Source organism: Amblyomma maculatum, chromosome 6 (assembly GCF_055883805.1).
Source record: "Amblyomma maculatum isolate TAMU_Amacu chromosome 6, ASM5588380v1, whole genome shotgun sequence".
NCBI classification, from domain to species: Eukaryota; Metazoa; Arthropoda; class Arachnida; order Ixodida; family Ixodidae; genus Amblyomma; species Amblyomma maculatum.
In genome coordinates, this window is record NC_139349.1 from 98765225 (window position 1) to 98786555 (window position 21331).

Here is a 21331-nt window from a genome sequence, read left to right on the forward strand (position 1 = left end):
ACACACACACACACACACACACACACACACACTAGAGTAGAGAATATATGTCATCACCTTACTTTGGACACCGCAAGGAATAAGGAGGGGCTACTGAATGCTAACATTTCTGGGAGACTGCATTTATAAATTATAACAGCATGCAACTAAAGAAGACACACTTAGGTTGTGTGTCTTTTTTAGTTGCATGCTGTGCCCGTGTGCTGTGCGATGTCAGTGCACGTTAAAGAACACCAGGTGGTCAAAATTTCCGGAGTCCTCCACTCTCATAGCCTGAGTCGCTTTGGGACGTTAAACCCCACAAACCAACCAACACTTAGGTTGTGTTTGTAGATTGTGACAACTGCATGCCTGCAAAAGCTGCAGCACTGTAACCGGAAAACTTACTGCATCAGCATTTGATGCGGCAAGGTTCAAAATTACTGGCTATCACAAAAATAAGTTGAGCACCTACCGACAAAGTGTGAACAGCACATCTTGGTTTTGATACACAAAATATGATACATATGTTGCGCAAGCACCAGACTGAACATTCTGAGCATGTGTTGCAACCATGGGTAAGTTTGGTATCCTTGCAAGCAAGATTAAGAGAGAGAGAGAGATGGAAGCCTTATGTAGTGCTGCAATTGTGTGGAAGAAACTTGTGTGATCCCCAGTGGATGAACACAGCTAGAGTCACTTGATAAATTATCGAGTTATTGTAGACACAGCAAGCGGTACTAGGTTATAGCATTGGCTTAAGCACACCAGTGATGCAGTACTGTGCTGGCACTCGTGATGTGATAGATTGAGGCGAGATCGGGGCTAAGACAAAAGTTACATCGAGACAAAAGTTACATCGAGGCAAAACGATCTGCTATAAAATCTGTCTCACGGGACCACAATACAGCAAGAAGTCTGTCATGCATCCTGTAATTTAGGCGAGCTAATGCTTCATGAAATAAGGCAAGAAAAATTCAGCTCATTGCCATAGCCAAGCCACTAATCCCATGTGTCCCTGTGTCCATTCCGTGAAGGTTCTTCTGTTCATTTTTCCGGCACAGTTGTCCTAATTAGGGAATAAAAACGTTCCATACATATTTATGCCTTCCACAACAATGCGAAAGCTGTAACCTGCCTCCCCCCAGACACAGCCCAGATTGCCAAGTCCACATCCGTTGCATTTCTACATACCGCATGTTTACAGCAGCCCTTGCTTCCTAGCCCACTTGGCTCATTTGGATAGCCTTTGTGGAAAACCAGCTTCCTCCCCCTTCGCCGCCACCGGTCACCACCACTCCAGCGAGCGTCGTGGCAGCGCCGGCTGGGAGAGGAGGTAAATACCTCCCCTTGGGAGGAGAATCAACGATGGATGCGCCACCAAGACGTCTACGCGAGTTCTCACGAGATGAGGAGAGAGCTTCTGGATCCAGCCGGCAACGCGAGCGGTCGTCTCCCGCCGCCTCTCCCGGCAAATGCAAAGGGATAGCGGGCACAGAGTGCGCAGTGCACACGGGAGGATCCGTCGTGTACAACCGCCCGTCTTCTAGTTGCCAACAGCGAAGCGACCGGTAAATACCGCATGCTCTCGCCGCCTCCCGCTGCAAACGCCGTGGTATGGCTTTGTCTGAAGAATGCGGCGTGCATGGGAGATCCCGGCCACCATATTCATGGCGCGTGCAAATGTCCGCCGCCGAAGTCGCACCCCAATTCCCCAGCCGGTGAGTCAAACGTCCTTCTTACGTAGCCTTCCCCTTCCAAGGAAAACCTTGTTGATGTATAGCTAGCCGGCATGCTCTGTGTTATTTGCAAGTGCAATAAATAGCATTCGAGTATTAACTATGTGTTACCCTCGTCGTTGTCCCTTTGTTCTTCTCCACGGGTTGCTAGAGAGAACGCTGCACCCGCGGAGTGGCGACGGGGCGGAATACCGTCCCCCTCGCGTATAACCACCCACACCTTCAAAAAGTGCATTAATCTGGCCAAGTTCATTATTGACAGCAAAATAGCATAAAACACAGCACTAATACAAGCAGTGGTTGTGTTTGCGCTGCTTTCTGTTTTTCGCCTACATTTTGTGCTGTTCTGCTACGGTAATAATAGTAAATGACCTCCTCGAAGGCCACGCGTCGAAAGGAGGCGTTTTTGGAGGTTACAACATACAAGCGGTCGTTGGTCGGCCTCGACCTCAAGAAAAACTAGGAATGAAACTTGCCAGCTATTTAACACAATCTCTTCAAGGGCGAATGCACTTTTTTTACATCTGCCCTACAGCTTAGTGTGTCCTTGTGTGTCCTAAATTTAAAATAAATACGGCTGCGCATGAAACCACTGCCTACATCAGCTGCGACATCTTCACAGGCTCAAATATGTGTGCCTTTCAAGCGTGTGTTGAGGTCCTGAGACAGATGACAGTCCCTGGTGCCGAATTAGGTGGCAAAGGTCAATGCTGGGACCCTGCCATGCAAAAATGGCACTATACTCCGTTTGACAGTTCTCCTTGATATTTTCTGAGGAGTTTGTGGCTTTACTTTGCGAAACAGGAAAGCGTGAGGGTGATTCAAATGAAAACACTAAAAGTGTACTAAAATTCTGAACCATTGTATGACTTATTCAGTACTTGACGCGAGCCATCTTCGTGGATAAAAGAATGGCCAATAAAGGGCACGGTGTATATTGCTGAAACGCAGAAGAAGGAACCAACGTCAGTGCAAAGATGTCTGCCTTGCTGGCAACACACACAAAGCTAGATTAGAAATTTGTGATATGTTCATCGGAGTGTAAAAACATGGCACGGTGACCAGCGTGTATCTCTGAAGCCAGTGTACAAGTGCACTAGAAAGTTTTAAAGTGGTGTAGCTTTTGTGGAGGAATGCCGAGCACGAGTTGTGGCATATAAAAACATCGCCGTGGTGGAGGAGACATTCTTATTTTTTTCTGGGACGCAAATGAAGTAGTTATGGAATAGCACACAGAGAAGGGACTGACCATTGAGTTTCTTACTCTTACTTAGAGGGAAAGCTGTGCTGCCATCTATGGGAGTTTACATGGAGTTACCAGACGACCACTTCAGCCACCATGGGCGCACAAAGCATCATGGGCCGGAGAACTACTGAGTGCAGACCTACAACTTTTGAACAAAACTAATGCAAAGACAAACATTGTTCTACCTTAAATAACGTCCTAACATTCAATATTGTGACTATAACTTGCAGAAAGAGAGAGAAACAGCATATCAGTGTGAGATTAATCCAATATATGCGATGGCTCTTTCTCCTGTTGGCTTAGTTTTGAGCAGAACAAATACCAATATTTTGAACTTAATAGGCACACTTTGAAAGGACAAAAACGTTTTGGAAATATTTATGGTTGTGCAATCACTTAAGAAAGCTTTTATGGCATTTCGGCAAACAGAAACCTTTTATTGGCGATGTCTAATTTTGCGCCTTCGCTACTATGGCTTTTGCGGTCTATGTACGCACCTCGATATGATGATGATGATGAAAAAAAACACATCATAGTAACGTCACTCAATGCACACGAGAAAAACCGATTGTTCCGCATCAAGTAGGGCACCGGTCCATGATTCTTAGCGCACCCATGGTGACTTAAGTGCAGCGCCCTCAGCTTTCCCTCTAGTTAGTGTAAGAAACTCTAAGGGACTGACAGTGACATGTGCACCGTATGCAGATAGGCTAAAAAATCATCTTCGCCCTGATATCGGGATGTCAAGAACAAGGAATTTTCACTACAGGTGTCTTGCTATAGCTTGACAATGCCAGACCCTGAACAGTCCGTCGAAATTTAACTCTCTTCCACATTAAAATTATTCACCTGACCTCATCAGTCTGTGAGTTTGCCGTGTTCAGATGGCTCAAAGAAGCAATGGGAATTTCTTTTGTCGAGAAGAATGCAGATCTCTTTCTTTGACTGCTCTTTCGTGTTGGGCTCAAACAAGCATAACCTTACTTCAACCATTGTAATAAGCCTACACAAAAAGCAATAGCTCCACAGGCCTCAATAATTCGAAAAAATGCCTATAAAGTAACTAGGCAGTTAAGCTTTCCTCAGCCTTGAGACACTTGGACCCCCTTTATAGAAACTTTTGCTACATCCAGCACGTCATTTAGCATGCAACCCACACACTTTAATGAAACATTTAAGGTCTCCGTCATGCACTAGGCTGATATACTTCTGTTTTCCAAACCTATTTTATGAATAATGTCTGCATTTTCACAAGAGGTCAGATGCACATGTCTCCAAGGATGTTTTTCATGTTCAGTTCTGAAATGGCACGAGTGAAATGAAGCCACTAAGGTGAATGAAAGGGTGCAGTCAGCTACAGTTGCTGACATGGTATCAAAAATGTACCTTGTAAAATTTATTTGAGCCGAGTAAAAGCTTATCAAAGCAGAGCACTCCTGCGTGAAACCTATAATGACCGTAGGTCAACTTCACCTCAAAAAAGCAAGGGGCGAGGAATCTGGATTAGCACGTGAAATTTGGTCCAGAATGTTCTAAACGACAGGTTTTAAAGGCTAAGCTCAAGGCTTATCCACAGGCATTAGTACCATGATGGCTAAATTAAATGTCCCAGAGAAACCCTGCTTGTACCTGTTGCTGCAGAAGTTACCACATTGCTCAGGTGAGACCGCCCACAAACAAGTGCCTTCCTTTCTTAAATTTCCCGAGAACTAGATCAACGGTGGTGCACAACTCTGAAGCCAAACAGAGATGACCTCACTAAACACAAAAGGAAAAGATACACCGCTGTGACAACACTCATCTGGTAACTGCGCAAGTAAGTTTACACATTGTGTAAGAATGTGGCAAAATAATTTGTGTCGGTTTACTGTTCATTATGCCCATTTCATGTCTAACTGCTTTCTATATCTTCCTATAGGGCAAGCATTATTTTCTCGTGCATGAAGAAAAAAAAATGTCCGATACTTTTAATTCCTTCTAATTGAAAACTGATCAACAGTATTTTTTGTCCTATTTATATAAAGGTAAAGCTCACTGCTAGCCACTGCAGCTGGCTATGCTGAAGCATTGTAATCAGGGCAGATTGTTTATTTATTAATATATACCTTTGGCCTCGCATCAAGGCTGTAGCAGGATTGGGTTCACATGCGTAAAAAAAAGTACAAAAAAATAGAAAGAAAAAACAGCAGAGAAGCTATTTTTTCTGCTCTTATGACAACGAATATGTTAAATCGCACGTGGTGACATTGTCAGAATTTTTGTAAATAGGTTGTCAACTGCGACACAAATTTTTTGGGACACACCAGGTTTATGACTTCAGAAGGCATATATCACATATGGGAAAAATGAGAATTTGAATGGTTGGTTTGATTTGCAGGGTTTAAGATCCCAAAGCGACTAAGGCTATGAGAGACGCCGTAGTGGAGGGCTCCGGAAATTTCGACCACTTGGGGTTCTTTAATGCGCATTAACATCGCACAGCACAAGAGAATTTGAATGTATCACTATTGTATCTGTATTCAGATTTATGTTTTGCATATTTCGTTCTTGTGAAATGTATTAGGCTCAAGTAGATATCTAGTCTTAGCAAGCTTTGTATCATCGTTCAAAAGGAGGAAAAGAAACTTAAGCCGCAACAATTTTGCCCGTGTGTGGATTGTAGGGAGACCGGCTTTTTGCAGAAGCAGTGTGAGTGATTCATGACGACTGTGTTTGTCGAAAATAAATCTGACAGCTTTTTGCAGAATACTCTCGAACCTGTCAATGTATTGCTTGGTGTGGGGTTGCCAGCTTATTATAATATATCGCAGAACAGAAAGGTGAAGTGTAAGACAGAAGTTTTGTTTCTAGGGAAGTAAGTCGAAGGGAGCGCCTTATCGTGTAAGGAACAGAATGCTAATCTGTGCCACGTGCTCGTCCCATCATAAATCCAGAGCAGGAATCACACCAAGGTACTTTAACTGCGCTACCTTGGTCTTCTGCGGGACATCATAAGTGAAATTTAGTGGACGTTTCTTTCTAGTGACCTTCGTGCAGACAGCGTTTTTTCCAAGTTGAGGGCTATCTGCCAGTTTTCACACCATCTCGAAGCGTACTGCAGCGAGTTTTTCAGGGCTATTTGGTTGCCAGAGCTATTAATTTCCTTGTAGATAATGCAGTCGTCCGCGAACATGCGTACTGTTGGATAGATATTCTTACTCAGGTTATTAACGTAGAGAAGGAAAAGAATTGGGGCAAGTACCGTGCCCTGTGGCACTCCAGATAACACTTCTGTTAAATCTGACTGGCTGTTTTCAAAGTAGACAAACTGACATTGACCATTTAGGTAAGCTTTCAACCAGTTGGTGATTGTCCTATTACCAAGATAGTTAACTACCGTATAGTTCAGTTTAGAATAAGATGCCCGACAAAAAGCCGGTGATAAATTAAAGAATATCACATCTGTTTGCCCCCTCTTTATCGATTGTAATGGCTAGGTCATGGATCATTTCTATTAATTGCGTTGTCATAGACAAATCTTTTCGAAAGCCATGCTGATGAGGGCAACACTGTTCATAATGATCCCCAAGTTTTAATGACGATTGTAAGCAAGGCAAAATGTTTGCCTGGCGAAGCCCTTGTGGTACACCTTGCAATTATATGAGTATCGCTGATGGCCAAATTCGGCTTTTTCAAAGCAGTTGCAACTTCTGTTATCTCATGTTTCTACTAGTGCCCAAGTGATGCCAACGTACAATAGCCTGTATCACTAATAAGTGTGCATCAAACTAAACACACACACACAAATGTTATCTTTCCCAGAAGAGATAACAACACTCACAGCCATGCCAACATCGGCATAAGCATGAGGAGGCCAGACAACTTCAGCAGGGGGCCCTCTGGAACTGGACGCACTGCTCTCGGAGACCAGGTCCGGTGCCTTGGCGCCCAGAGATGCCTCACCCATGTCTGGTGGCCACCCCTGCCAGAAGATCATCACCATCATCACAAGCCAAACTACACCCACAGGGCGAAAGACTTTCCCATATTCCTCGAAATAACCCTGTCCTATACTAGCTGCATCCACTTGACCCCTGCGAACTTCTTAACCTCATCCGACCACCTAAGTTTCTGCCACCGCCTGATATGCTTTGCTTCCCTTGGAATCCAATTTGTTACCCTTAACAATGATCGGTTATCCTCTCTTCGCACTACATGCCCTGCCCAAGCCCATTTGTTCTTCTTGATCCCTGCTAGAATGTCATTAACTCGAGTTATTTCTCTGGCCCACTCTATGCACTTCCTATCTCTTAATGTTACACCTACCATTTTTCATTCCATTGACCACTGTGTTGTCCTCAACTTAAGTAGAACCCTTTTCGTTAACCTCCGCGTTTTAGCCCCATAGGTGAGTACAGGTAAGACGCAACTGTTTTTGCGAATTAAATGCCAACAAGCTCTCATAGCCAAAGCATGAGCTAGAACCCTTCCTTCTCTTCAGATGTTAGTGATGACAAAATAAAAATGTTAAATTTTTTGAGTCAAGCAAAAATAGACTTTTTATCGCTATCATGCAAAATGTCTTGACTGAAACTTAATTCATAGGTTTCAGGAAACCTTGCAATAAAGCTAGCCATCTGTCTCTGAAGCTGTCTCCTTTTTGTCAGCAATTTGGAAGGTACAGGGGAAGGTTTAAAGAAGCATACACAAAATTCCCAACGTAAAGTCGTCATGTTTTGTACGTCCTTTTTTTTTTCCCTTAAGATATGCTGATGAGTGCACCCTTTCCTGTTACCCAAGACGACAAACCAATGGCAGAGTTATTAACAGCTACCAGTTATTATTTATTAGTTATTACTTATTAATGGTACCATTTGTTGCAACATATCCATGGCCGATAGACTTGAAGCAATGGTGCATCATGAGGGGAGGGTCGGTTGGTAAAGCAGCTCAATTAATATTTGAGCCCACGAATGAAAGTGAAATTCCTCCTTAGTGGGCCTCTTTAATAGTTCAAACTGCCAATTGAAACTAATCACTAATTCCTGTTTTTGTTTGCAAAGCTTAGCGTCCTAACAAGACTCAGGCTATGAGGGACGCTGTGGCGGAGGGCCTCAAAAATTTGGACCACCGTGAACCGACATTGCACCATACACTGGCACCTTGCCCGTTTCCCTGAGATTGTCGCAATCAAGATGCTCTAACTTTGGACTCTATGCAAAAGCACACTAAATACATACCAACCCGGCAAACCCAACGGCACTACAAGCATATATGTTTTGAAATAATTACTGAAAGTTTGCCGTTTAACTTCTGCACATCTAAGAAACATGCAGTCAACATAATGAATATTAGTGTGTTGTAGCATTCACCAAAATTCATCACCACGCAAGTGCAGGGAAGCGATTGGTGTGGCATGTAGGGTTTAAAGACCTGCACAAAGGCTACGATTTGGCTTGGTTTATAGGGTGTAAAGCCCCAAAGCGACTCGGGCTATAGGGGGTCGCCATTAGGGAGGGCTCTATGAGAGATGGCAGTGGTAGACTCCAGATAAATATCAACCACCTTTGCATTCTTTTCCATGCGCCAACATTGTGATCGTAGACACATAACTTTGCAACAGCAAGAGATGCGGTAAATGCACAGGTGAAAAGGCTTGGCAACAAAGGTGTTATTTTGAATGCTGCTACTTGACATTCTCGGGAGCTCATCTAGTGAGATAACAGCAGCAATATATATCCAGTATTTGAATCTGTTTCTTTCTTTTTTTTTTTTTTTTTGTGTACTATTTAAGAATGCCCACAAAAGCTCCTGATACAAAGAAGACCTTTGAAACTAATATAATATAATGCGACAGTTTCTCTTCTTGCCACAAAGGTTTCATGAGACGGGATGCATTTCTAAACCGGAACACCATTTGCTTCTTGTCTATTTGTAGCAATCCGGGTCTCGCTTTCAAAGCTCAAACACTGGTGTCATACCAGTATGAAGAATTAATTGGACAGCACAACTTTGAAAAGGTTCCAATGCAGTGATTAAATATGCTTGATGCGGACTCTAGATGGCAGATGCATATGCTAAGATGCATTTACCATTGAGGAAACTGAACACAAAAATCTTCCTGCCAGTCAATTCAAAAATTTAATTTCCGTATCGAAGAAGACAGGTTTTTGCTATTTCGAAGAGAATGATGATGTAGTGTTGCCTCTGTGATCCATGCCCGAAAAACCAGTGTTGACATATGCATTTCATTTGTGAAATCATCCAGTAATGATGACACCTGTAATTCACTTTACCTTAAATGGTGGTAATACATGGTCTCCCAGTGATTAGAATGAATATGCTGGCCTGTTGATACAAAAGAACTTGTGTTCTTAACGCTTTTAACACAATGAAAATTTGGCATCAGCCCTCCTGTACGGTACGGAAATGACAAGGCTACATGTTTCACGGAAATAGTGTAATAAAAACAAATAAAAAATCAATTTGATTTCTTTTTCACTTTATTTTTACCTCAGCGCATGTTACAGAACCCCATGACCCTCAGCTATGTGTCTCTATGTCCACACTGTTGATATGGCATGTAAAGCCCAGTAAACAAGACAGTAAACTAATCAGTCTGTCAATTGCTACTGAGAATCACTGCAGCCGTGTACAGCAATATCTTAACCATTCTTTCCTTTACACGCGGTCCTCTATTTTCTCCAAACTCCTGAATACAAATATGCACCATTGGCTTACTCATGAACAGCCTCTCCATGTTACAATGGTGCTAACAGAAGAAAAACAGACTACAATGCTTGATAACTTTAATTAATGCACTGAAGGAAATTTGTGGTAAATTGCACTTTTCATACACATCTTTATCACTAAGTGAACAATCTTGCAGCCTTCCTGCAAGACCGCGCTGTAATATGTATTATGGCAATACTGTGACTGTATGAATGTATGATGTTGAGTGCATAGTCTAATGGCCTCACCTCGAGAATTGTATTTTTGTCTAATTTTCAATAAACTTCAACTTCTTGCACAAGCATGGTTTCTTAAGAAGATACTGAGACCTGTGCTGTCCAATTTTTGTTCTCAGTCAGAAATCAGTTCTGTGATCTTTCTGGCTATGCCAATGTTTGTTTAGCAGCGAATGAGGCACTTATTGCCGAAAAAACGGGACTAAAAATTTTCCTGCCACTCAATTCAAGGTCACATAGTCAAGATTGAAAATGCGTGCGATTATCATTCAGAAGTAAATGGCGGCATAACCTAGCCTTGGAGATTCATGAGAAAAAAAATCTGTCTTGATGGTTTGGTTTATGGGTTTAACGTCCTGAAGTGACTTAGGCTGAGACGCCGCAGAGGAGGGCTGCAGAAATTTCGACCATTTGGGGTTTGTTAACATGCACTGACATTGCATGGCACACGGGTGCCTTGCTTTCTGCCTCCATCGGAAAGTGGTTGTCATGGGCGGGATTCGATCCCACATCTTTGAGCACACCAGCAGAGCATGCTAACCACTGCATCACCATGGCGGGGCCTGTCGTGATGAGATGTTGCTGCTGTTCGCTTGTGAAAACAGGTGATGATGCCAGCGATTCAATTCTCGGTCCTAGAAAAACCCTGCGTCTCTAATGAAAGTAGCCTCTGTGTTCCTAGAAAAAGTGTTTTAATGGAACAGGCACTGCTTTTTTTAAGTGTCTGAGTGTACTGTGCAACAACTTCAATCTGGGCTAGTTGCAACATCTCAAAACCTCACCAGCATTAAGGAAATGAGGATGTAAGAAACATGCATGCATTAAATTATTACAATCCTGTGTGCGCTTGCTGTTCATGGCCTTGAAATTAGCAGTGTTGTAACAGATAGTGCTCAATAGCCATCTAAAGAAAGAAGGAAGGTAATCTGAAAATACCTTTGCTACCTTTTCCCTTCATTGCGTTGTGAAGGTAAATAAACTGTGTAAAATTATTCCCGTGAGCCCTTGTGAACAGCCATCACCATCACCAGCGTGACTACACCTGTAGCGCAAAGGCACAATACCTTCCAGGCAAAGACCTTCCATGTCCCCCCAATTAAACCAGTCCTGTGCAAACTGCATCCACAATATTCCTGCAAACTTCTTAATCCCAACCACCCACCTAACTGCCAGCCCTTGCTATGTTTGTTTTCCTTTGGAATTCAGTCTGTCACCCTTAGGACCACCGGTTATCTTGCTTACCATTACATAACCTGCCCATGCCATTTCTTCATTTTGACAAGAATGTCAGTAACTCGCATTCTCTGACCCACTCTGTTCCCTTCCCGTCTGTTAACGTCACACCTAACATTTTATGTTCGATAGCTCTCTGCGCAGTTCTCGAATTAAGCTGGACCCTTTTCACTAGCCTTCACATTTCTGCTGCATAGGCGAGTACAAGTAAGATACAGCTGTTTTATACTTTCCTCTTGAGCGATAATAGTAAGCTGAGAGTACTGATTTCACAGTACTTGCAAAAAGCATTCCAGCCTAATCGGATTCTTCTGGTCATTTCACTTTCGTGGTACATTCCTGCAGTCACTACTTGTCTTAAGTAGATGTATTCCCTTGACGCTTCCAGTTCTTCACTGCCTAATCTAAACTGCTAACGTGAAGCTATTGAACATTATTATAGTTGTCAGCACATTCATTTTTACGCCTTTAGGCCTTCCGCTCTGCTTTGCATATCTAGTTCACAATTAAAAAGCAGAGCACCAGGAGAAAACAGACAGGAAGAAGGGGACAAGCACTGTTCCCTTCTACCATCTGCTTTCTTTTTTTTTTTCTCTTGTGCGCTGATTTTCAACTATGGCAAATCAACTAGCCTAGTCTTCCATTTCACTGAATGTCTAGGTCATTAATCATCCAAAGTTCACCCCCGAGTCACTTTGCAAGGCAATGTCATCAGTGAATTGCAGGTTACTGAGGTATTCGTCATTATCACTTATCCCTAACAGTTCCCAATCCAGGCCTCTGAATATTTCCTCTAAGCAAGCAATGAAGAGTTCTGGTGAGATGGTCTTCTTGTGATTGTCTTATCTTCATTAAAGGGATTTTACTACTTTCCATACAGATGACTATCGCTGCTGTGCAGCCATTATAGGTGTACCTCCAAGTATATTTTCATGTATGGCTCATCTATGACCCCATTCCACAATGCCTGCATGGCTGCCGAGGCTTCGACTCACGTCAACTGCTTCCTCATATCTATGAATGCCATGAGCAGGGGTTGGTTATATCCTGAGCATTTTTCTATCACCTGGGTTGATTGTGTGGATATGATTTGTCAAGAAGCTTTCACAAAAGCCTTCTTGGTTCTTTGGTTGACAGAAGCCTTGAGGTTGTCCTGATCCTATGAGCAATCACCTTAGTAAAACGGAAAGTAAATTTTTAGAGCTCTTGACATCTTCTTATGGATTAAGGTAATGTTAGCATTTGTACTATATTCCAGTACTCTTGGAAGTTTTAAGGCATTGCATATACACGGTGGCCAGTTTTTCAAACACACTACCACCACCGTCATTCAGCAAATCTGCATTTTCCCCTTTCCATTTCTTCTGTGCTTTCTTTACTTTGTTTTAGTGGAACGTCTGATTGCTGTACACCACTGCCACTCTCAACATTGTCCTGACTACTTCAGCTGCAGTGTAGAACTGCAGTGTAGACTTCAATGAACAGTAACTTCTCACATGTAACAAACACCATGTTGATGATGTCGAACTTCAGAGTAACGAGCAATACTTGAAAGATGTATGAACACAAACTTTTATTAAACGATAATATATCAGTTGACTTGTTTAATTAAAAAGTTGGCCACTTTACTGCCTGCAGTGGCCTTTGTACCTTAAGCTAGGACACATTCCAGGGTTAAATAATGTGCTTGTATGTCCTTATAAACATAAAAAAGGCAGTCCTTCTGTCTAGCATGCCACATATTCAGTTCCTGCTTGCAAGCCAGAGCTGGCTGCTTTTCAGCACTAAGTACACCTTTTCAAAGCCAGGTTACACAGTTGTGTAGATGCAATGACAGTGTCACTACTCTAGCAGATGCTAGAATTTAGTCTTTTTCTGAGGTGACAAAAGCAGGGATTAAAATGAGCTAATTGAATAGTAATTAACATGCCCCAAAGAGTATTGATTACTCATAGCTGTGCCTTACACAGGATCTGAACACAAAACTTACTTTAAGGATGTATTCCTAGTCTTCCTTTGGTCACACTTGGTTTGCAAGAAGAAAATAGACAAGAGTTCTAGGAGTACAATTATCCAGAAAATCTGCAAACCAATAGTAGTACCAATTTCGTTTTTTTTTTTCGTTTTTTTTTTTTTTTGCCTTTTGTACAGATACAGCACACATGAACAATTATAATGCAAAGTAGCACAATATGAAATTCCTAATCCCCATATTAGTTCTGCATTAAAGGCAACCCAGCGTGAAACTTTTCTGCTCAGAATTACTACCACCATACTTTTCTGCACGTTTCGTTTCTGTTTAGTCTAAAAAATACTTTGCTGACAACTGCGCACATTTTTTGAGAGGCATGAAGTAAGAGACAATTTGACATTAAAAACACTGTCACCTCCGTATTAAACAAAACGAACAATACAACCTTGCTCTGCTTGAAGTTTTACGTCACAGCTGTCGTTCTGCACGCTTTTCTACTTTGTCTGGTTATTTACTTGGCACTATTGCATTTGCCCCATTCAAGTGTCACCAATCATAACACTGAACGTGTGCGGCATGCAGCAATAGAAAATTTACTTGACGATAGTTTAGCAAGACGCTCTGATGGGCTAGTTGGTTCTAAAGGCACAAACAAGGCGCAGACTTCCAACTAATTTACGAAGCAGGTGGCTTATACAGCTTCGAACCAAACAAGACAGACACTATCGCGAAATTCGCGAAAAACGGTCGACATAGTGGAACAGCATTTTACAGCAGAATCATAGCGACTGTGGAACCCAAAGACGCCCTTCGATACTCAATCTCCTGTCTCGATAGTGATACTGGCGGCGAACTGACGCAGTCGTCGCCTCTTTTGGCAATAAGGCTTCGATAATCCGAGTTTAAAGGGCTCAAACGGAACATTCGCGCTGAACATCGGAATGAATAGGCGGGCGAACGATAACCTTAAACAATATTCAGGGCACTAGAATGATCAGTAAATTATCAAAGCAAAGACCTGATTCATAAGCGCTGCCACAGTCCGCGGTAGCAGCGGCACAATAGCTTCGTCGCTTTTGAACGCCGCACGAAACCTGAATATAACCAGTGAAAAACGCCACCGCAAGAAATGGCGTCGGGCGTCATTGTGCAAGACGTAGTGTCCAAATGCCTTCTCCGATCTCGTCACCAGCGTCTGGCGGAAAGCCTTCAATCGGCCGCACTGTCCAAACCGAAGTGCCAAAACGATGTGGCCACCCCCACGACAGAATGGGTAAGCGACGCGCGGCCCGCAGGAAATAAGCAGGGAAACATAAAGGACCGTACCACAGGCACGGTAGGTAACGGAGGGTGGAGGAACGCCACGACAAATGGAACAGTCCGACCGGCGCAGCGGTACTGGACAGATTTGACTGCGCAAAGACGTTGCAGCGAGCCACATTAGTGTTGAAAACACTTACCGGCAATGTTTCAGACACTGTACTTCGTCTTTTCTTATCTCCAAAGAGCGCGAAGCATCCCAAATTACAATGGAGTTCACCCTCCTCGCGTTATGAACTTCCAAGTCTCACGTGATCTCGCGAGAACTGCGAAGCAGGTGGGTGTGTCAGTTTCGTTTTCACCGCATCCGCGCAACTTTCGTTGCTTGTTTGGCGAAGACAGATTTCACAAAATGAGTTCTGTTCTTGCAGTCTCAACGCGCCGCTAAAATTGGAGACAAAATAGCCCGAGGAAAACGGGAAATTTCGCTCCTTTTGTACTTCGAGGTTTCGCCGTTTGTATTTGCTAAGTCTTCTCGCTGGTATTTCGCAGCGAAATACATGCATAAATTACGACAGAGACGGCAGCACACTGCATGGCAGGTGTTTTGAGGCGTTTATTACGGTTCATTGCAAGTACGACGGCGAAGGCACTGCTGTCACACTGGTCGCATGGTATTTAAATTCACGTCATTCTCAATTCCAGCCTCCAACCGAAATGCACGACCATTAAAACCTGGCTTTCCCAGCAAGCGTCACGTCAGTAAAACCCAAAAAGTGGCAACTCAGGACTGCTAGGTGCAAAAAAACAACACAAAAATATTTGTTCTGCTCACATTCAGCACCATGACCGTTCACAGTTCAGAACATACAGCAGAAAACACATCACATAAACTGGGCTTGCATACATACAACCCCCCAAACTGTAATGCGCAAACACTTCAGGGTAGCACACTTAAGAAAAAAGTACAACTCATGTATTCGCATATGCATCTTTAAACAAAGTCGAATTGCATCTACCTGTGGATGCACACAAATTCTTTCAAAACTAACACAAGAGGACAACACAGGAGGATTCAGTTTGGGAACAACATACAGCAACTCAGTCAGCAGGTTACATGCGTGAAGCACTGTACAATCTAGAGGCGAAACTGTGTCCTCAGGCAACCACAGTTATTCACCTATTTACAACCTGAGTTGACCCATAGAAAAAAACAGAGCAAAATGAAGACTTGAAGTCCAAGCCTAAAAACATACATGCAAAAAAGAAAGGCATGTCACTACTGACAATAACTTAAGAAGCACCCATAAGAAATGCTACAAATACACAGCTCAAACCTTGACAACTATCACTTGTCGCATTGCTGCGGTGGGCGTTTTTCTTTCCAGCAAGCACTGGTCAAAACACCTTGGAGCAGATAAGAAAAAGTGTATCGATTAATATAACAGCCTACCGTTCCTCTGTCCTCAAAATAAAGGAAGTTCTTGTTTGAATTCAATTTCCAAAACTAAACCCCAGAGGCTAGCATTACCAAAAAGCTTCAAACTGAGCTTCCAGAGCAATTTCACACAAGCATGATAAAACACATTTGGGCAGTGTTATGCTCACTAAAGAGCCTCCACTGGAAACAATGTCCCAATGTGTCTTGTGATCAAGACTTACACAAGAAATCATGGGTGGTGATGAGGGACAGCACACTTAACCACAAACGCCTATCAATTCTATATTGATTGTTGACACCTTACAAGCCTCACTGTGATCAGAACAGTTGGAGTTGTCAAGAAGGGCAAATTAAAACAAAAAAATGATGTGCTCCAGAAATTGAACAGAGCACTATGCATGTAAATAAAAACGAGAAGGAAGCGAGACCCTACATTATACGCGATTACAGAAGAATGCTAAGGGTTCGCTGCACACTCCTCCAGCATCCAAAGTGCCACACAACAGCAAGATTATACTTTTGTGAATGAAGGAGTACACTCTCTCCAAAAGCTTACATACAAGGCATGTCCTTATAAGCTCAAGCCTCCATTGCCTTTGGACAGGGTCTCAGTAGCGCCATTTCCTATGCATCATTCAGTCATGCACACTGACAGACCAGCATTGACCAAATCTGTCACTTGAGGTCCGGCCAACGTGGTGCTAGTCACAGTCACTTATAAGCCTTGCAATAAACTACGCTATCAGGTGGAATCATGCGTACAAGACATAAGCTGGCAGTGCACTGTGAAGAGACGGAGAGCAAAACATCAAAAAAAGCAAGGAGCAAAAAAAAAAAATAACAAGATTGGGCAGCTACAACAGGCAATGCAAAGGTGGTTGCAGGTGGTGTGTGTTGCCTAAAACAGCCAGTGTCACTTCCCCCTCTCTGCACCGTGCCCCCTATGGTCCGGTGATAGGGGCGTCGCCCCCAGCCCCTGCGGCCTCTCTCAGGAGCTGGGCCAGCAAGTCAGCCAGCGGCTCAAAGGTGGAAGTGTAGCCCTGCCGACTCAGGTGCAGGAAGTCAAACATGTCGTGGTGGCTGATGCTGCCGTCCAACCGCACAAGCCCGGGGTCCAGGTCCACCAGTTGCACCTGGTTCTGGCCCTTGAGCGCCTTGGACAGCTGCTCGTTTATGTGCTGTCGCCGCTCACGCTGTGAGCAGGGGTGCTGGCCGCAGGGCAGCAGTTTCTGCACATTCCCCCATCTCGTCAATGCCTTATGTGAACCGGGCACTACGCTTCTTCATATGATACAATTGATGTACAACAGGCCTTTATATCTCAATCACCTTGTGCATGTCACTGCAAAACATTCTGGAGCTGCAATTGGGCTATAAAAGATGCTGTAATGAACGGCTCCGGATTAATGGGGATCTCCACAGGTTTTTTTGAAGGGCAACTTTTTGTTTTACAGCCATACATTTTACTGAAATCAGTAAGCAGTTTCAGATGCACCATGCGCATGCAGCAAGACAAAACAAGCAAACAAAACAGTGTCAAAACAGGCAACATGTTTTAACTTCAATTGTTTATTACCAATACAGTTTCTAGTTTATACACGGTTATAACAAAATAAATTAAATAACCTATCAGTGCAAGTTCACATGTGATGTGCATCAGATGCACACCGCACTAGACACCTTTGTAGTGCTGCTTTCTAGTAGGTTCTCCGCAGTGTCTCGATTCTCTCTGTGCCAAAATTTGGACCTGGGCAACGCTTAGTTTCATTGAAAATAAATTTTGCAATATCCAGTTTCGTGGCCTCAATCGGGACGATTTTTATGGGCAACCTTGTGTGTGTGATGTCACAAGCAGCATGTCCGTCGAATATTTTCTGTACTAGGTTTGATGAAGGAAAGAACCGAGACTGGCTTTGATCATTTTGATCATGAGCATAAGATTATAACAATTTGCTACAATACCAACAAAACTTTGTACCTGACATATAAAATTATACATTAATATGTTTACATAAAATATTCCCTGCTTCTCAGCCCTCCCAGCTTGAAAGCAGCACTTTGCTCGATCACAGTGGCATAATAGAGATGAAGACCTGCCAGACAGGACTAAATAGTGCTGGTTAGGTGTATGATTACTACAGGTTGATTGTCACACTGACTGCCAGCCACACTACTGATGTATTCCGCACTAGCTGTGTAAAATTATGTCGAGAACAAAATTAAACAGCAAACTTGGTGCAAACACAATCTGACCAAAAAACAGCCACAGGCACAGAATTATCCAGTGCGAAAAACAGAGCACGAAACAAAAAAGGGTCTTACATAGCAGGCATAACACGCATCACTGCATTCGCAGTCAAAGACGCCTATGCCTACACACACATACCACATGAGTGCACCTTGTGTATACAGAGACAGGATATTTAATGGCCAGCTCATATGCAAGCGCCCTCTCTCTTTTTATCCTAGCGTTACCTCTGCCCTTCGGGTTCTGCTGGTTTTTTTATATCCACTCTACACTATTCTGTGTCCATATCACGACTTGGAACCGAGTTCACAAAGAATTTGTGGCATACCGATTCAAACCTTTGGCAAACTTCATCAGGAAAAAGCAAGCCCTAATAACAAGTGACACATTTATCGGTGCTAGAGTGAACTAGTCAACAGCTGCAAATGACACCACAGTGAAAAAAAAATTGCTCTATCACTCTTCTCCAGTGCATGAAAACTGACCCACTAGCAACAAAAGTATAGTGATGTCTTCCAACACCTGTGATAATAAGATTTCTTTTTCAAGCCAATGTGAGAGAATTTAGGAAAGTGCTTAAATCGCACTTACCAGGACAACCACCTGTGCCTCAGGCAGGCGGGATTTAATAGCTGTAGCACAGGTCACAATTCCTTCCGAAACAGCTTCAGGGGAACTGGTATGGTCATTGCATCCCACAGAGAGAACTACAACCTGGAGAAAAATTATGGGAAGCTTAAATCTTTTTAAAATGGAACACTATCATATTCCACTCTTGGTAATGCTGTTGTTATAGGTTTTTTCCATAGCAGTCCAACGTGAATGTTGCTCCTTCTTTTCCTTTAGCTTTTTTAAGCACTTAAAGGAGGATTGTGGATACAACCTACCACTATGTGGTCTACAGACATCACACATCTCGGTACCAATCAAAGCTTGGCCATGCGATCTGCCAACTGGTGCCTACCAAAGCTCCTATTCTCCGAGCACAATAAACTGTGATGTTTAGAGCCCCTAAACATTGGTCCAACATTGTTCCCACGAGTTGTTAATCGATTCACTCTTGCCGTACCAATCACCAACTGTTCCGGTTGGCTCAGTTGGTAGAGCAGATGCCCACTTAAAGCAGTGGTCCTAAGTTCGAACCCTTGGTCGGGGTGAATTTTTCTTTAACCGTAAGATTTCCGTGAAAGCTGCATTGCTCTCCTTCATAGCCATATGGCTACACTTTGGTGGATGATAATAAGATGATTACCCTAAAAACATTTTGCAAGTAAGATCTTCCATTGAAAGCCAAAATAGTAAAAAAAAAGTTTCGTTCGAGAAACATTGAGTACACTGGTTACAGCTGGATGGCATGTTGCTTCTCCTGAATACCGGGGGCGTGTGCCAACAGTATTGCGATCAAAGGAAAGAGTCAGCGGCTGCGCGCCGCTCCTGGAACAGCTTAGCAGGCGACGGCCACTATGGCCTGATATTGGTGCGCATGCGGCAATTCTCTACGAGTTTTCCGTTTCGTTCCGTCATAGGGCGCTGATCAGTGATACCGTTAAATAGTTCGAAAAGCATGGGAATTCACTAGAAAGAAGGCTACCCAGAGAAACACAAGTGTAGTCAGTAAATATGAGCAGATGTCGTGAAGAAAAGCACAATTAAAAGGCCAGATAAAGCATGCTACATATACAAGCTCGTAAGCATCACTTTAAGGTGGCTTCCATGAATGGTTCTCTCAAAAGAAAAAGTAAGAGACCCCTGTAAGCACTTGCCAAAATCATGCCAAACTGCATGCGAGTGCCATTTGACGAAGTACTCCTGACATCGAGGCCAGCGCAGTCCGTCACCTGACAATGCACTTGGCACAGTGCACCAGCCTCGACATCAGGAGTGCTTCGTCAGATGGCTCTCGCATTCAGTTCTGCATGATCTTGGCAAGTGCTCACAGGGGTCTCTTACCTTTGCTTTCGAAAGTATAAAACACGTGCTGCTTAACCATTCGAGGCAGCATCCTTTACCTACAGGTCCCTACAAATATGAAAGGGACCAAGGTTTGAGCACTTGTCACTTAACATTGGAGAAGGAATATATTTTTTTGTATTTGCCTTTTTGTGGACACTGCTCATGGAGGAGCTACACGTAAAATCTGCAAGATGTCATGCCGCTCCAATTCTCGATCGTTCTGAGCACCATGCCAGAAATAGCACAAGGAATGCATTGCCACTACAGCACACTCCTGAGGAAAACTGAATTGTCCGAAAAGAGTAAGATCGTAAGTAATTACAAACCTTCACTTTGACGTTGTCCAGTTCTCCGTTTTCAATTCTCCAGAGTACGTTTTCAATTTTATCTTCTGGAATGCCAAAGTTCAAGCAGTGCAGAGGCGCAAAAAAGTTTTCCCATACCTTGAGAGAAAAGTAATACGAAATTTCATTCAGTGAATATGCAGTTGACAACGGTGTCGGTTATGGTTTCATGGACCATAGCATGGTCCATAACAATAGCAAAGGAAGCAATTACCTCAGACTGCTGAAGAAACGCTACGGTGTAGTCTCCAAGAAAGACAACGTCCGGTTCTTTTTCCGTTCCTTCTGCTAAGAACAGCTTGTGCTGCAAAGAAACGGGAATAACTGGTCACGGAACTTGGCCTCTTAGCAATTTAAGCTCCAACATTCGGGGCATCGGCACGACCACTACGTTCTTTGGAAAAATGACCAAGTTACAGCAGTCCGATCAAATTGCAATGTGAAAGAGTTGTGGAGAGCAAAAATCTTCGTACGACGCCATTATTTGTTAGTAAGTCTGAATGACTAAGAGTGAAGAAACCAGTCAAACGCAAATGGCTTACCAGTGACAACCACCGGTCGTCACCGTCAATCGTCTCGCCGGGAGTGGGCACCACAGAACTCATGTTCGATCGGTTTCTTAAGGGCAGAAATAACGCTATGTGAATCACAGACTTTTCTGCATGTTCATTCCAACACACAGCTCAAGTTAGAAACCGTATGCTCACTCCACAACGTCAGCGATATGGATACAACGAAAGCTGTGTTTACATGCACAACCTTTTCAATGTTGCTGCATGGGACCGCCCATGAAGTGAATAGAATATCTGATGCATCACTTTTTCGCAATTCTAGTAATGGGAGTGGCGCTAGTGAGTTAAGCTTACTTTTTGTGTTTATAAAAGTATAAGCTAAAAACAAATAAGATTTTTTTTTGTATCTATTTTTTTAACTAAGCCTTATTAAATGTAATAGTTGTGTAAAGGGTGA

General features: G+C 43.2%; 2 protein-coding genes across 7 annotated transcripts in view; both read right to left on the reverse strand.

The window, feature by feature from the left end:
- LOC146186381 (uncharacterized) overlaps window positions 1-14698 on the reverse strand; it is a 95489-nt gene extending 80791 nt beyond the window's left edge. For 2 of the 6 annotated variants that reach the window (XM_084607157.1, XM_084607155.1), the window contains exons 1-2: window positions 14135-14555; window positions 6785-6925 (exon numbers count right to left, since the gene is read on the reverse strand). In XM_084607157.1, the coding sequence (XP_084463283.1) occupies window positions 6785-6925; window positions 14135-14143 (150 nt within the window). In that variant the 5' untranslated portion in view covers window positions 14144-14555. Of the gene's footprint in view, window positions 1-6784; window positions 6926-13134; window positions 14556-14576 lie in introns of those variants that run through there. The other 4 variants (XM_084607158.1, XM_084607156.1, XM_084607159.1 and 1 more) reach the window with 3 other exon arrangements.
- Window positions 14699-14974: 276 nt separating this feature from the next.
- Paf-AHalpha (Platelet-activating factor acetylhydrolase alpha) lies at window positions 14975-21167 on the reverse strand. Its single transcript, XM_084607165.1, has 5 exons — window positions 20905-21167; window positions 20577-20666; window positions 20345-20461; window positions 18657-18779; window positions 14975-17046 (listed from the first exon to the last, which is right to left on the reverse strand). Exons 1-5 carry the CDS (start codon window positions 20965-20967, stop codon window positions 16759-16761), a joined length of 681 nt encoding a protein of 226 aa, XP_084463291.1. The 5' UTR covers window positions 20968-21167; the 3' UTR covers window positions 14975-16758.
- Between the last annotated feature and the right edge of the window lie 164 nt (window positions 21168-21331).